The sequence below is a fragment of the Gopherus evgoodei genome, unplaced genomic scaffold, assembly GCF_007399415.2.
Source record: "Gopherus evgoodei ecotype Sinaloan lineage unplaced genomic scaffold, rGopEvg1_v1.p scaffold_330_arrow_ctg1, whole genome shotgun sequence".
NCBI lineage: Eukaryota > Metazoa > Chordata > Testudines > Testudinidae > Gopherus > Gopherus evgoodei.
Window position 1 is genome coordinate 2,712 of NW_022059995.1, and position 12,677 is coordinate 15,388.

The following is a 12,677-nucleotide window of genomic DNA, read 5'->3' on the forward strand; positions in this document are numbered from 1 at the left end:
TAGGAAGTTAGCTCTTATGTCTATTATTGTCCCGTGCTGTGAACATACAAGAGTATACAGGGTGGGGAAGTGTCTGCTATAAGCACACATCTCATTATGGGACCCCAGAGACATTTCCCCCAAGGCCCTTTGAAGGCTATATGGCAACAGTTATCTCCAGGGGTGTACTTCATTCACTCCATGCAGGTGGATTACGGAGGAGAATAGGCACTCTTGTTTGTATGTATGTAGCATGGTTTGTGCAGTTAAATTACTTCTGTTGGGGTTTGTTCCCTCATATATTGGTCCACAACATCATTTCAGCCTTGGGATACAAGGGCATGTCTATGCCACCATTATTTCCTTCTTAGCAAATAGCATGAAGCCAGAGGAAGAATGAGACTGTCACAAATGGAGAGCAAGATGCCTGTTTAAGCATGGTATGATTCCCTCAGACTTTTGAACATACAGTATCTTTAGCTTCACTTTAATAGATTTAGCTTTATTTTTTTAACAGAAAAAAAGCCCTCCCCTCCAATAGATAACATACTGCTAGGCATCCCAGAAATGATAGATAGATAGATAGATATGCAGGGGAAATTCAGAGATGCTGAACTCCCTCAATTCTGCGTTGCTGAGTCTGAAAGGGTGTGTGATGTTTGTATCTGTTGAAGTTGGAGTTGCTAAGCAGTACTCAGGATTGTTACTGAAATAAGATATTGGACCAGTTTCTGACCTCACTTACACCAGTGTAAACCCCAAACTCCTCTAGTGACTCCAGGTTTACACCGGTGTTTCTGAGAACAGAAGCCATCCCTTTAACACTTACAACCATGGTGTGGCATATGAGAACCTCTGGGCGGCAAGCAATCTCAGATATTTCCTACTCATAGTCTTCATAACTTTTGTTCATTTTCTAATTCTATGCACTACCTTATTATTATTTCGATTCAGTTATTAGTTCTGCTATTATTATTGGCCCAAGTCCTGCCACCTGTACTTACATTTTCTCATCCTTAATTAGTCCTTAAGAAAGGACTGGGTAAAGACCACAGGCTTTGGCAATTTATTTTTGAAAACCTTGTCATCCCCTTGCAAACTGAAGGACCATAAGAAGTAATGAACTCTAGGTTATTTAAATGATTCCAGCTAGAACTAGTTTACCCACCCACAGTAGGGCCATGTACTGATGTTTCAATGTGGTGAAAGAGTATCGCAGATAGATCTAGCCATCCATCTATCTAACTATCTGTCATGTATCTATGAATCCTCCAGGCATTTACCCACATTCATTTAGTTTTTGAGAACCTTACAAAAATTAATAATAAACAGGGGAGGGGGAGGCATGTGGTTAGTGGGTTCCATTAGAGCATTAGAGATTACTGGAAACTTTCCATCAAAACAATCCTGGATGAGGAACAGAAAATAGTTTAGGTGATTCCTCTCAGGTTTCCAGTTGGCTGTATGCAGCTGTTTGAAGGATTGCATTCAGGAGTTGAATATAAGGAGATATCCAGGGTTTAAAGTCTTATAGAGTATTTCCCAAAGCCCCCATATCCCCCTCCCCCACAGTAGTCTATTAAAACTCCAAGGTGTTTGAAAATATTTACTAGAGCTCGGCTCTGGACAGCTCTAGATTAATTTAAGACCAGGAGATATCTGGATGTATGACTCCTAATGTTCTCGTTCTTGTTATTATAGCAGTCTCTTTATCCTTCCCTCTGCAGAGAGAAAATGCTATTCCCAGAAAAATCATGGCCAATCAAACCATCATGAATGAATTCTTTCTAATGGCATTCTCTGATGTTCGGAAGCTGCAGCTTTTACACTTTGTGATGTTTCTGTTTATTTACATTGTATCATTGTCAGGGAATCTTAGCATTATCATGGCAATAACCCTTGATTGCCACCTTCACACCCCCATGTACTCCTTCCTGAGAAATCTATCCTTCTTGGATATTTGCTTCATTTCAGTCACAGTACCCAAGTCCTTCATCAACTCCCTCATGAACAGCTCATCCATTTCTTTTCAGGGATGTGTTGCACAGCTATTTCTATTTATGTCATTCTTAGCTACAGAGCTATTCCTCCTCACAATCATGGCTTTTGACCGATATGTTGCCATCTGCAATCCTCTCCACTACGCAATGATCATAAACAAGAGGAGGTGTGTTAAGTTAGCCTGCGGGTCATGGGTGGGTGGTGGTCTCTATTCTGCTTTGCACACTGCTAACACGTTTTCATCCCCCTTCTGTGGGTCTGTTATCAACCAGTTCTTCTGTGACATTCAGCCATTGCTGAGGATCTCGTGCTCTGAATCCCACACTGGTGAAATTGCACTGATCGTCTTTGGTGTGTGTTTAGCTTCAAGCTGTTTTGCTTTAATAACGTTGTCATACGTTCAGATCTTCTCAACAGTGCAGAAAATCCCTTCCATGGAAGGTCGCCGTAAAACTATCTCCACTTGCCTACCCCACCTCACTGTCATTGTATTATTCCTCACCAGTGGCATGTTTTCGTACATGGCACCAACCTCTGACTCTGCTCTGAAGCAGCATCTGGTGGCTGCATTTTATTCAGTGGTGCCACCCTTGATTAATCCCATCATCTACAGTCTGAGGAACCAGGAGATAAAAACTGCCCTGAGAAAAGTTGTGGGCAGGAAGCTTTTCCCTTTGATTTGTGAAGGATTTAAAATATAAAGTCATTCCTGGTAAAGTTTGTGGATGACACAAAAATATTTTTTTAAAACTCTTCTCAGCTGTGATGCCAGCAAAAATACCCTGACAATGGTTAGGCAACTGTGTCACTGGACACGCTGTTCTTCATGTTGACCAGTTACATTTAATTGTTTCCTTCTACTCTCCTCTTCTGTTTGTCTGTTCCTCTGTTGTCTGTAGTTTTATTTTTAGATGGCTAGCTGTTTGGGGCAGGGATTGTCCCATTGTTATGTGTTTGTACAACACCCAGCACAACAGAGTCATCGCTTCTATCATAAGATAAACAAGAACAACAGCCATAATTATAATGATAAATCGGTGGGTTGGTTAATAACGATTAGGATAATTAATTGTTATAGAGTGATTTGTATTGCTTGATAAGATAGTTACAATCATACAGAAAGGGAGAGATTTTCAAAGGTGCCTAAAGGATTTGTGTGCCACATTCTCATGAATTGTTATGGGTACTGGGTGTCCTTTAGGTTGCTTTGCAAATCTCAGCCCAAGTGTTTAATAAAGCTGAATAAAAGCCATATTGTTAGGATGGGTTTTCTAAAGGAAGATAAAGGGGTTAATTGCAGAACACCCATTGACTTCTAATGGCCATTGGGTTCTTTTGTGATAATTGGGCCTATGGAATAAGATGTCCACATAGAAAATACCCACTCATCCCACAGAGTAAGAAGGTGGAACCATAGAGAGCAGAAGATATTTCCTATATTCCTTGCTCACTCAAATTTCCCATTGGCCAAGACTGGTGAGGAATTATTTACCATAATTTGTACCCAATATTGCACCCACAAGCTTAATGGCCTTGGGCCCAATTTTTAAAGACATCTAGTGGTATTTTCATTAGCATCTCCCATTGAAATCAATGAGTTTTAGAAGTGTAGGTGCTTTTGAAAATCTCAGTAGGTGCCTAAATACCTGTGAAGATCTGGCCCCACTGGCCTTAGTAAAGTGTTTGGGAGACAGGAAATCTTTGAGTTGGATTCCCATCTCTTCTCATATGAATGAAGGTTTTACAGATGGGATATAATATTTGCCTCACATTGTACAGCATCATGAGCTCTCCAGACAAAAGCAGGGATATTATCACTTCCCATTTTCAAATGAGGAACTTTAAACAGCAACTTTTCCACACTTTGTATGCTAAGCATAGGGACCAAAATATCTGCTGCGAGTCCTAAAGAAACAAAGCCTGATTTTCAAAGTCACCAAACTCCTCAGCTTCCATTTACCAAGTCTGAACATTTTGGCTATAAACTTTGTGTCTCTAGCTCCCCACTTCTCTAATGGGAATGCTATATTTCCCCGTGACCTCGAATGTATCTGTTTGATATTCACTGAGGTTGTAGTTTTTGCAGGAGCCTAGGGGAATTAGATCCCAATTCTCATTGGAAGTCTGAGCACGGGGCATCTAACTCTGTTAGGTTGCTATGGAAATCTCAGTAGGAGTGACCAATACTGAGGCAGCAGTAGGGGTTGTTATGGACTGAGCTCCTGCAGGCATTGGCGAATAAGGATAGCCACATAATAAACTTCGCTGTTTGTGCAATGTTCTATAATCACATGGGCTCATTCTCTTCTCATTCACCTTGGTGCAAATCAGGAGTAACTCAGTGGGATTCAGTGGGGCTGATTCCCCTCTCACTCATCCAGGTGTAAATCAAGAATAACTCCATTTGAGTCAGTAGTGGTTGATTCCCCTTTCACTCACCCAAATAGCAATCAGGAGTACCTCTACTGAAATCAATGGCCAAATCAACCTCTCACTTATACTGGTGTAAATTATGAGTAACTCTAGTGAAGTCATCACAGTTACACTGGTGTAAAACTGAAATAAGTGAGACTATAACCAGACCGCATGGTGTGTGTGTGGGGTGGAATCTGCTTCTTCCTGACCCCGTAGGCAATTTTCGCACACCATGAGTGTTGGTTACCTGGATAATGTGATTATAGAGTCTGATACTCCTCCCACTCACACTGCTGTTGCATTGATTCTGCCCACATTAACATCAATGTAATTCTACTGATAGGAAAGGAAGCCACTCAGATACCACCAATTTTAGATTCATTTCCAGCTACCCTGCTGCTATCTATCATAATATTTCCACACACCCTCATACAGTGGGAGCAAATCATAACTGTCCCTGTGATTTTATACTGATGTAAACCCACTAAAGTCAAAACCATTACATGCAAAGTGTTGTATCATGGCCAGTAAACTCAAAGTCCAGTCTGAATCTTAATGTATTACTCTTCACATGGCCACATGAGGGGGGAAGCTACTAGGATCCCTGCTTTGAAGAAAGGGAAGGTTACACAGCAAATCATTCTGATTTCTCATTTCTAGGAACCCATGGAAGTGTGAATGACAGCCTCAGATAGAAACAAAGAGAGCTATTCTGTGCTAAATAATAACAATAATAATAAATAATAAAACTCATTATGACAAACAAGCCCATTTTAATTGATATTCCCAGCAGAGACAAACATGAATCAGGGATTGGTTGGCCCTGCTGCTCTTATTCAGACATGTAGCTCTTCCTCACACCAAAAGTCCAATTATATTTAATAGAACTGTTCTAATAGGTAAGGGCTGCTGGCCTGTGCAGTGATTCACAGCATCACCCCGTCAGATGAGATCCCATTATCTTGATTTTATTGCAACGTACAATAATTACATACAAAATAGTTTGCTATTTGTCATGAAATTCATAATCTCACTAACAGCTTTTCTCAAGGCCTCCTTGACCTTTTTGTTTCTCAGGCTGTAGATGAGGGGATTGACCAAGGGAGTCAGGACAGTGTAGAAGAGAGAGAACACTTTATGCAGTTCTCTCAGTGTGTTGGTGCCTGGTAGCAGATAGATAAAGATTAGTGTCCCATGGTAGAATGTAACCACAATGAGGTGAGAGGAGAAGGTGGAAAATGCCTTTTGCCTCCCGGTGGTGGAAGGAATTCTCTTGATGGTGGCGATGATACACACGTAGGATGCCAGGGTTAATAGAACGGGGGGCAGTGTTAATATGGAGGAGAACAGGAAGGTCACAAGATCCATCAGGCTGGTGTCACTGCAGGACAGTTTTACTAATGGGTTGTAATCACAAAAGATATGGTCAATTTCACTGGGGCCATGAAAAATCATTTGTGATATCCAACATTCAGTGATGGTGCAAGCCACAAAACCACTTACCCAAGACCCAGCTGCCAGCCAGAAGCAGAGCCTGCCATTCATAAGGGCTGCATACTGCAGTGGTTTGCGTATCGCTAAATACAGATCATAAGACATCACTGATAAGAGACAGCATTTCACAGCTACCAGAGAACCAAAGAAATCAAGTTGTGCAATACAGACCTGGACAGAAATGGTTCTGTCCTCAGTCAGGAAACTGGCCAGCATCCTGGGCAGGGTGGTTGATGCACAGCAGGTTTCCAAGCAGGACAAGTTTCCCAGGAAGAAGTACATGGGGGTGTGAAGGTACTGATCAGCCATAACTAGTGCAACGATGAGGATGTTCCCGGTCATAGTCACAATGTAGATCACTAGAAACAGCAGGAAGAGAAGTATCTGCAGTTGGGGGAGATTCCCGAATCCTAGGAGGATGAATTCTGTGCTAAACGTTTGATTTCTCCAGACTGTGTCTGCCATGGGCTCTATCAAGAAATGTAATTAAATAAATAACCTATGAAATATGACATTAAAAAAGAATATGGGGTTATGTGATGTCATTTAATTTTGTTGATGTTTAAATGTAGTCATGAATGAGCTTTGCAGGATCTTTGTTTTTCTGTGCATCTTTTTCCTGCCAGTATCATGTTCATAGGTACTGTAACCTCACACTCCCATCTGGGCTGGTACCATAATTATCCCCCATTATGTTGTGTAATATAGTGCTATGGGTGAAATCTGGGAGTCAAGAAAGCAAGGTACTATTCCTGACTCAGTGTGACCTTGAGAAAGCCATGTAGTTCTGTACCTCAGTTTCCACAGCTGTAAAATGAGGATAATGGTACCATGTAAAGTGGCTTGTTATCTTCTAGTATTTAACATCTTCACAGTGCTCTGAGATTATTGACAGCTTTCTGTACATACTCACAAGTAAAGCCAAACACATCGCCTTCTCATACTGAGAGCTGATTTTTACACCAATGTGTAAGGGCTTGTCTACGCTGGCAAGTTTTTTCAATGAAACCAATGTCACCAAAGAAAAATCGACAAAAGCAAAGTTGCCAAAGTGTGTCTACATTTGCTCCCTCTGTCGATAGTTCGGGTCCACTTTGGGGCATCTTTGTCAACAGTGAGAGCAATGGACTCTCTCTAATGGAATAGAGTGTTTCTTTTGGGCTAGGGAAACAAGCACACACCGTACCCTGGCCCATAAAGAAACTCGTTTTCAAAGCTTCTCTGACGAGCACCGCTTCCTGGTGTCCTCTTTTAATTGCCCAGGTATCTGGCTGCGCGTAATCAGCGGCCAGGTGATTTGCCTCAGCCTCCCACCCCACCATAAAGGTCTCTCCCTTACTCTCACAGAGACTGTGGAGCACACAGCAAGCAGCAATAACAAAGGGGATATTGGTTTGGCTGAGGTCTGAGCGAATCAATAATGTGCGCCAGCTTGCCTTTAAACGACCAAATGCACATTCTACCACCATCCTGCACTTGCTCAGCCTGTAGTTGAACAGCTCCTGACCACTGTCCAGGCTGCCTGTGTATGGCTTCATGAGCCATGGCATCAAGGAGTAGGCTGGGTCCCCCAGCATAACTACAGGCATTTCAACATCCCCAACTGTTTTTTTCTGGTCTGGGAAGTAAGTCCCTTGCTGCAGCCATTTAAACAGAGTAGTGTTCCTGAAGACGTGAGCGTCATGCACGCTTCCTGGCCATCCCACGTGGATGTTGGTGAAACGTCCCTTGTGATCCATCAGTGCTTGCAGCACCATTGAAAAGTACTCCTTGCGGTTTATGTACTGGGTGCCCTGGTGCTCCAGTGCCAAGATAGGGATGTGGGTTCCATCTATCGCCCCACCACAGTTAGGGAATCCCATTGCAGCAAAGCCATCCACTATGACCTGCACATTTCCAAGAGTCACTACCTTTCATAGCAGCAGCTTAATGATTGCTTTGGCTGCTTGCATCACAGCAGCCCTCACAGTAGATTTTCCCACTCCAAATTGATTTCCGACTGACTGGTAGCTGTCTGGCGTTGCAAGCTTCCAGAGGGCTATTGCCACTCGCTTCTCAATTGTGAGGGCTGCTCTCATCTTGGTATTCTGGAATTTCAGGGCAGGGGAAACCAAGTCACAAAGTTCCATGAAAGTGCACTTACGCATGCAAAAGTTTTGCAGCCACTGGGAATAATCCCAAACCTGCAAAACTATGCGGTCCCACCAGTCTGTGCTTGTTTCCCGGCTCCAAAATCGGCGTTCAATGGCTAGAACTTGCCCCATTACCATCAGGATCTCCAAAGTGCAGGGGCCTGCGGTTTGAGACAATTATGTATCCATGTCCTCATCACTCTCATTGCTGCGCTGCCGTAGCTGCCCTCTCCTCATGTGGTTTTGCAGATCATGGTTCAGCATAGACTGCACGATAATGCGGGAGGTGTTTACAATGTTCATGATTGCTGTCTTGAGCTGAGCAGGGTCCATGCTTGCTCTGCTATGGTGCTTGCACAGTTAACCCAGGAAAAAAGGCGCGAAACGGTTGTCTGCTGCTTTCACGGAGGGAGGGGGTGAGGCTTTACCCAGAACCATCCATGACAATGTTTTTTGCCCCATCACGCACTGGGATCTCAACCCAGAATTTCAAGGGGCGGGGGAGACTGCGGGAGCTATGGGATAGCTACCAACAGTTCAACGCTCCAGAAATCGAAACTAGCCTAGGTACATGGACGCACACCGCCGAATTAAAATGCTTAGTGTGGCCACGTGCACTCGACTTTATACAATCTGTTTTTAAAAAACGGTTTCTGTAAAATCGGAATAATCCCGTAGTGTAGACATACTCTAAGAAAACTCCTAAAAAAGGGCTCTGCCAATGTAACAAGGGAGATTGAAACCAGGCCACTTCAAAAGGAAGATCTGAACCCACGCCTCCTGAGGGATACCAAAAGCCCCACTTGTGGGAAAGACAGAGACTTGAGCCTGACACCTTAGACCACTGGACCATCCAGACACAGAGACAAAAGCAGCTCTCTCAACCCTTGTTTTCTTCAACATTGTATGAGCCGCTCAAGGAGGCCAAGACAGGGTCTCTCTTTCAACACCTACATCACATCTGGTTTTTAGACACCATCACCCTCATCTAAAGTTGCAGGTTTCCTACAACCCTGTGCGTTCTGAGGTGTTCTAATCTCCCCCCTCTCTTATTCGGGGAATAAAAGATGGACACTAGGATAGAGGCAGAATAGAGACACTTAGCTTAATGAGAACCTCAAACTCCCGCACGGCGGGCCACATAGTCAAGCAGCCAGCACTCACAATCGGTACCGGCCTTGTTTGTTTTTGCTTCCAAAATAGCTCAGCAGTCAGGGTGTTGAGCCCTTCTGGAAATCTTGCAAGAGAGTTTGGAGCCTGAATGGGAGTTGAGTTCTTATGAAAATGATGTTTTTGTTTTGTTTCAGCAAGAAAATTGGGGAAAAAATATTAATCTAGGGTGAACCTGGATGTTTCTTGCTCTTTTCGTTCAGCTCCACTAGGCTGTTTTGAAAGCTGGTCCATTCCCCATTACAGAGGGTAGAAGCAGAGAGAGCGAAGGAACCCCTGTGCTCAGCATCGCAAGCTGAGCCCAAGGAAAAGCATTGAAACACGGTCAAATGACGCTTTAGGTTCATCGGTCAGAATCACAAGAGCAAGACAAAGAAATCTCAAGAGGAAGAGTCCTCTGCTTTCATTTACCCCATCACAACCCTCTTGACTTCTCCTTCTGCCTACCTAGAGGCTCGTCCAGGAAAATCACTCAGCTGATTATAATTTGGGCAGAGAAACCCATGTGAGCGGATAGCATTCTGACTTTGTCTACGGGGTCTCTCAGCTTTGGCTTCCCCAGTTTATCAACTCGGTGCAGACAGGAAGCAGGCTCTCCTCGGCTTTCGCAAGCTACTTTCCGTCCAATTTGGGAAACTGGTCCAGTCTCCATTCCCCTGTGGGAACAAGAGCAGAGAGTGAAGGACGCCCTCTGCTCACTTTCACCAACTGAACCCAATCCGAGGCATTGAGAGAAATGGAATTACGCTTCCCGTTCCTCCGTCAGGATCACCAGAGAAACAGACAAAAATCCCGAGGAACAATTCTTCTCTCTTTTATTTACCCCCAACGCAATCCTCTCCGCTTCTTCTGCCTCCCTCGAGGCTCTTCCAGGTAGAGAAATCATTGAGCTGATAGGATTTGGGGGATAGAAACTGAGAGAGGGGGTTTGATAGCTCCTGAGAGGATGTTGACACGATCGAAGAGCTCGCTCGGTTTTAGAAGCCTCCTATCCTGGCTCCTTTGTTGTCAATTCTGTGCTGTCAGTGAGCAGCGAAAGCAGGGTAGATAGGGCACCCGGTGACGTTGCGCTCCATATGTTTTCTGGAAATATGCTTATAAGTGTGAGTGTGATGTAAGTGGAATAGGCTTTATGCAAAAGGTCTCTTGTAAGGTATCCTAACAAATGTTCTAAGCTACTGAAGATATGCCTCCTATTTGTATGCATGTCTCATTCTTGTATCTGAAGCCAGAAATCTGAAGTCTAACTCTGAGGTCCTATTGTAATTGTGCAAAGCGTGGGCCACTAATGGTGGTTTAAAACCTTGACGGCTCCCATTGACCCAGACAATTGGTTGTAAATGGTTTTTTGACCTGCAAACCTTCCTGTGTACGTGTGGGCCAAGCCAGGAAGAATGGAGACTAGGGGTCTTACAGAGAGCACGATACTGGAATCCATCTTAAATCTGGTCTTTTTCCATTTAGAAGGAAGGGTGAGGACCCAGAGAGACAAAAGATTCCCGCCTTAAGCCAAAGCTAGAAAAGGGGGTGAAGCAGGACAAAGGGGCTGCCAGTCATGAGAAACCCCCTGCTAAGATGTCTGCTGGAAGTAAGAAGGCCCGTAGCAGGGGAAAGGATTGGGCACAGACTAGGAAGGAGTCTAGTGTGTGAAAGAAGCTGATTGGAACCACCTCTGAGGGTGAGCTATTCCCTGGAATCAGTTTCTTTATGTGTTAGGCTTAGGTTTTGTTTTATTTTGCTTGGTGACTTCCTTTGTTCTGTCTGTTATGACTCAAAACCACTTAACTCCTACTTTTTATACTTAATAAAAATGACTTTTGTTACTTAATAAACCCAGAGTAAGTGATTAATCACTGAGGGAGCAAACCGCTGTGCATATCTCTCTGTCAGTGATCTAGAGGGTGAAGAATTTAGGAATTTACCCTGTATAATTGTTTCATAACCTCTATGAAAAGCTCAGTGTGGGGTGAGGAACAGACTCTGCTGTTTTACTGGCTATCCTGCTTGCTCCCCAGAATCAATAATGAGCAAATGGGGTGATCCAGGGTGCAGCTCAAACATCCAGCTAGGCTGGCCAGGGGCAGACATCAGGCTGGCCAGGGAAAGGTGGGTGCGGCGGTGACTTCACAAAGGCCTTTGGCAGGAACTCAGCCTATTGGGCAAAGATGATGAGGCAGGTGTGACCTCACAGAGCTCCCTTGACAACAGCCAGGTAGGACAGGGATGCGGGGCAGGGGGAACCTCGGAGAGCCCTGTAGCCTTGCTGCAGCAAGCCTCCATCTCATGGTCACTCACTGAGGACCAAGAGACGTTGGTGTGCAGAAGATTCAGTGCGTGTGTTTATCATTCCCGTGTGGATTTTTTTCAAAGACATTGTCATCTGTGTAGAAGGTAAGAAAAACTATAGGCTCTAGATAGAGATACAAGATAGGGGACTCTATCCTAGCAGAGTCAAAGGCATCACCACCCTCCTAGTGAAAAAGTTTTTCCTAATATCCAAGCCTTCCACACTGCAACTTGAGATCATTGCTCCTTGTTCTATCATCTGCCAGCTCTAAGATTTCATGAGAATCAATCTTTCATTAGGAAAATAATTCAAAAATGCAAATACAAAAAACTTTGAGTGAAATCAACCCATCCTGATCTTTAGTGTCTCGGAGTGTGGGCCTTGGGGGCCGGACTGAGACCCTCATGGGCTAGTAACACCCAGGAAACCAGTAAAATAATTTCAGTTCTCTTAGCATCCAAGCCTCCCTAATCCAAGGAACACCTGAGGACTGCGGGAGACAGAGGGTTGCTGAGAAGGTCTAACTCATGATTGAAAATGCAGAGATGTGTTATTGGCTTTGGTTGGGGGACAAGTAACAAATCTGTTGAGATTCTTGCCCCAAACAACAATCGCCCACTGTCCTTTAGAGCACGAGGGCCCTAACACGCCTGATGTGCTCAAATCTCTCTCCTGCTACAGCTGGGAGAATTTTCTCCATCCCCCTTGATACCAAGGGAAAGAGAAAAGAAGTGACCTCTCTTTGGTCACACAGCAAGGTCATGCCAGAGCTAGAAAGAGAAGCATAAGAAAGAAGTTGTATCAAAATGTTTTGCATTTCAAACTAACTGATTTCTTAAACAAAGTCAATTTTGGTGTGTGATTAGTGAACTGAAATGATCCATTCTTGTCTCCACATGTTTCTAGAGTGATGAACCAGTAGATCTATCTCCTAGTTTTTATCCATAGATTGAGGGAGGAAAACAAGTTTGCCTGTTTTGTGAATTCCCAATGGCTTTCTTGAATTTCAAAAAACTAGTCGATTGAACTGAACGATTTAAATAAACTGAAAGGAAGACAATATTTTCTGCACCTTTCAAGGAAGCTACTGCTGCCCAAAACTGGGTTAGCATTTCAGCTAACTTTGCTTCCAGGGCCTTAGCTATCACATCAGTGGTGCGACTGTCTGAAAAACTTGGCAGTGAACATTTTCTACTGAA

At 43.8% G+C, this 12,677-nt stretch overlaps 2 protein-coding genes across 2 annotated transcripts; one reads left to right on the forward strand and one right to left on the reverse strand.

The window, feature by feature from the left end:
* The first annotated feature begins 1,733 nt into the window (after window positions 1–1,733).
* LOC115640990 (olfactory receptor 14A16-like) lies at window positions 1,734–2,681 on the forward strand. Its single transcript, XM_030544045.1, has one exon. The coding sequence runs from the start codon at window positions 1,734–1,736 to the stop codon at window positions 2,679–2,681; it is 948 nt and encodes a 315-aa protein (XP_030399905.1).
* A 2,701-nt stretch (window positions 2,682–5,382) lies between these two features.
* Window positions 5,383–6,354, reverse strand: LOC115640991 (olfactory receptor 1020-like). The gene has a single exon (XM_030544046.1). The coding sequence runs from the start codon at window positions 6,352–6,354 to the stop codon at window positions 5,383–5,385; it is 972 nt and encodes a 323-aa protein (XP_030399906.1).
* Window positions 6,355–12,677: the final 6,323 nt, after the last annotated feature.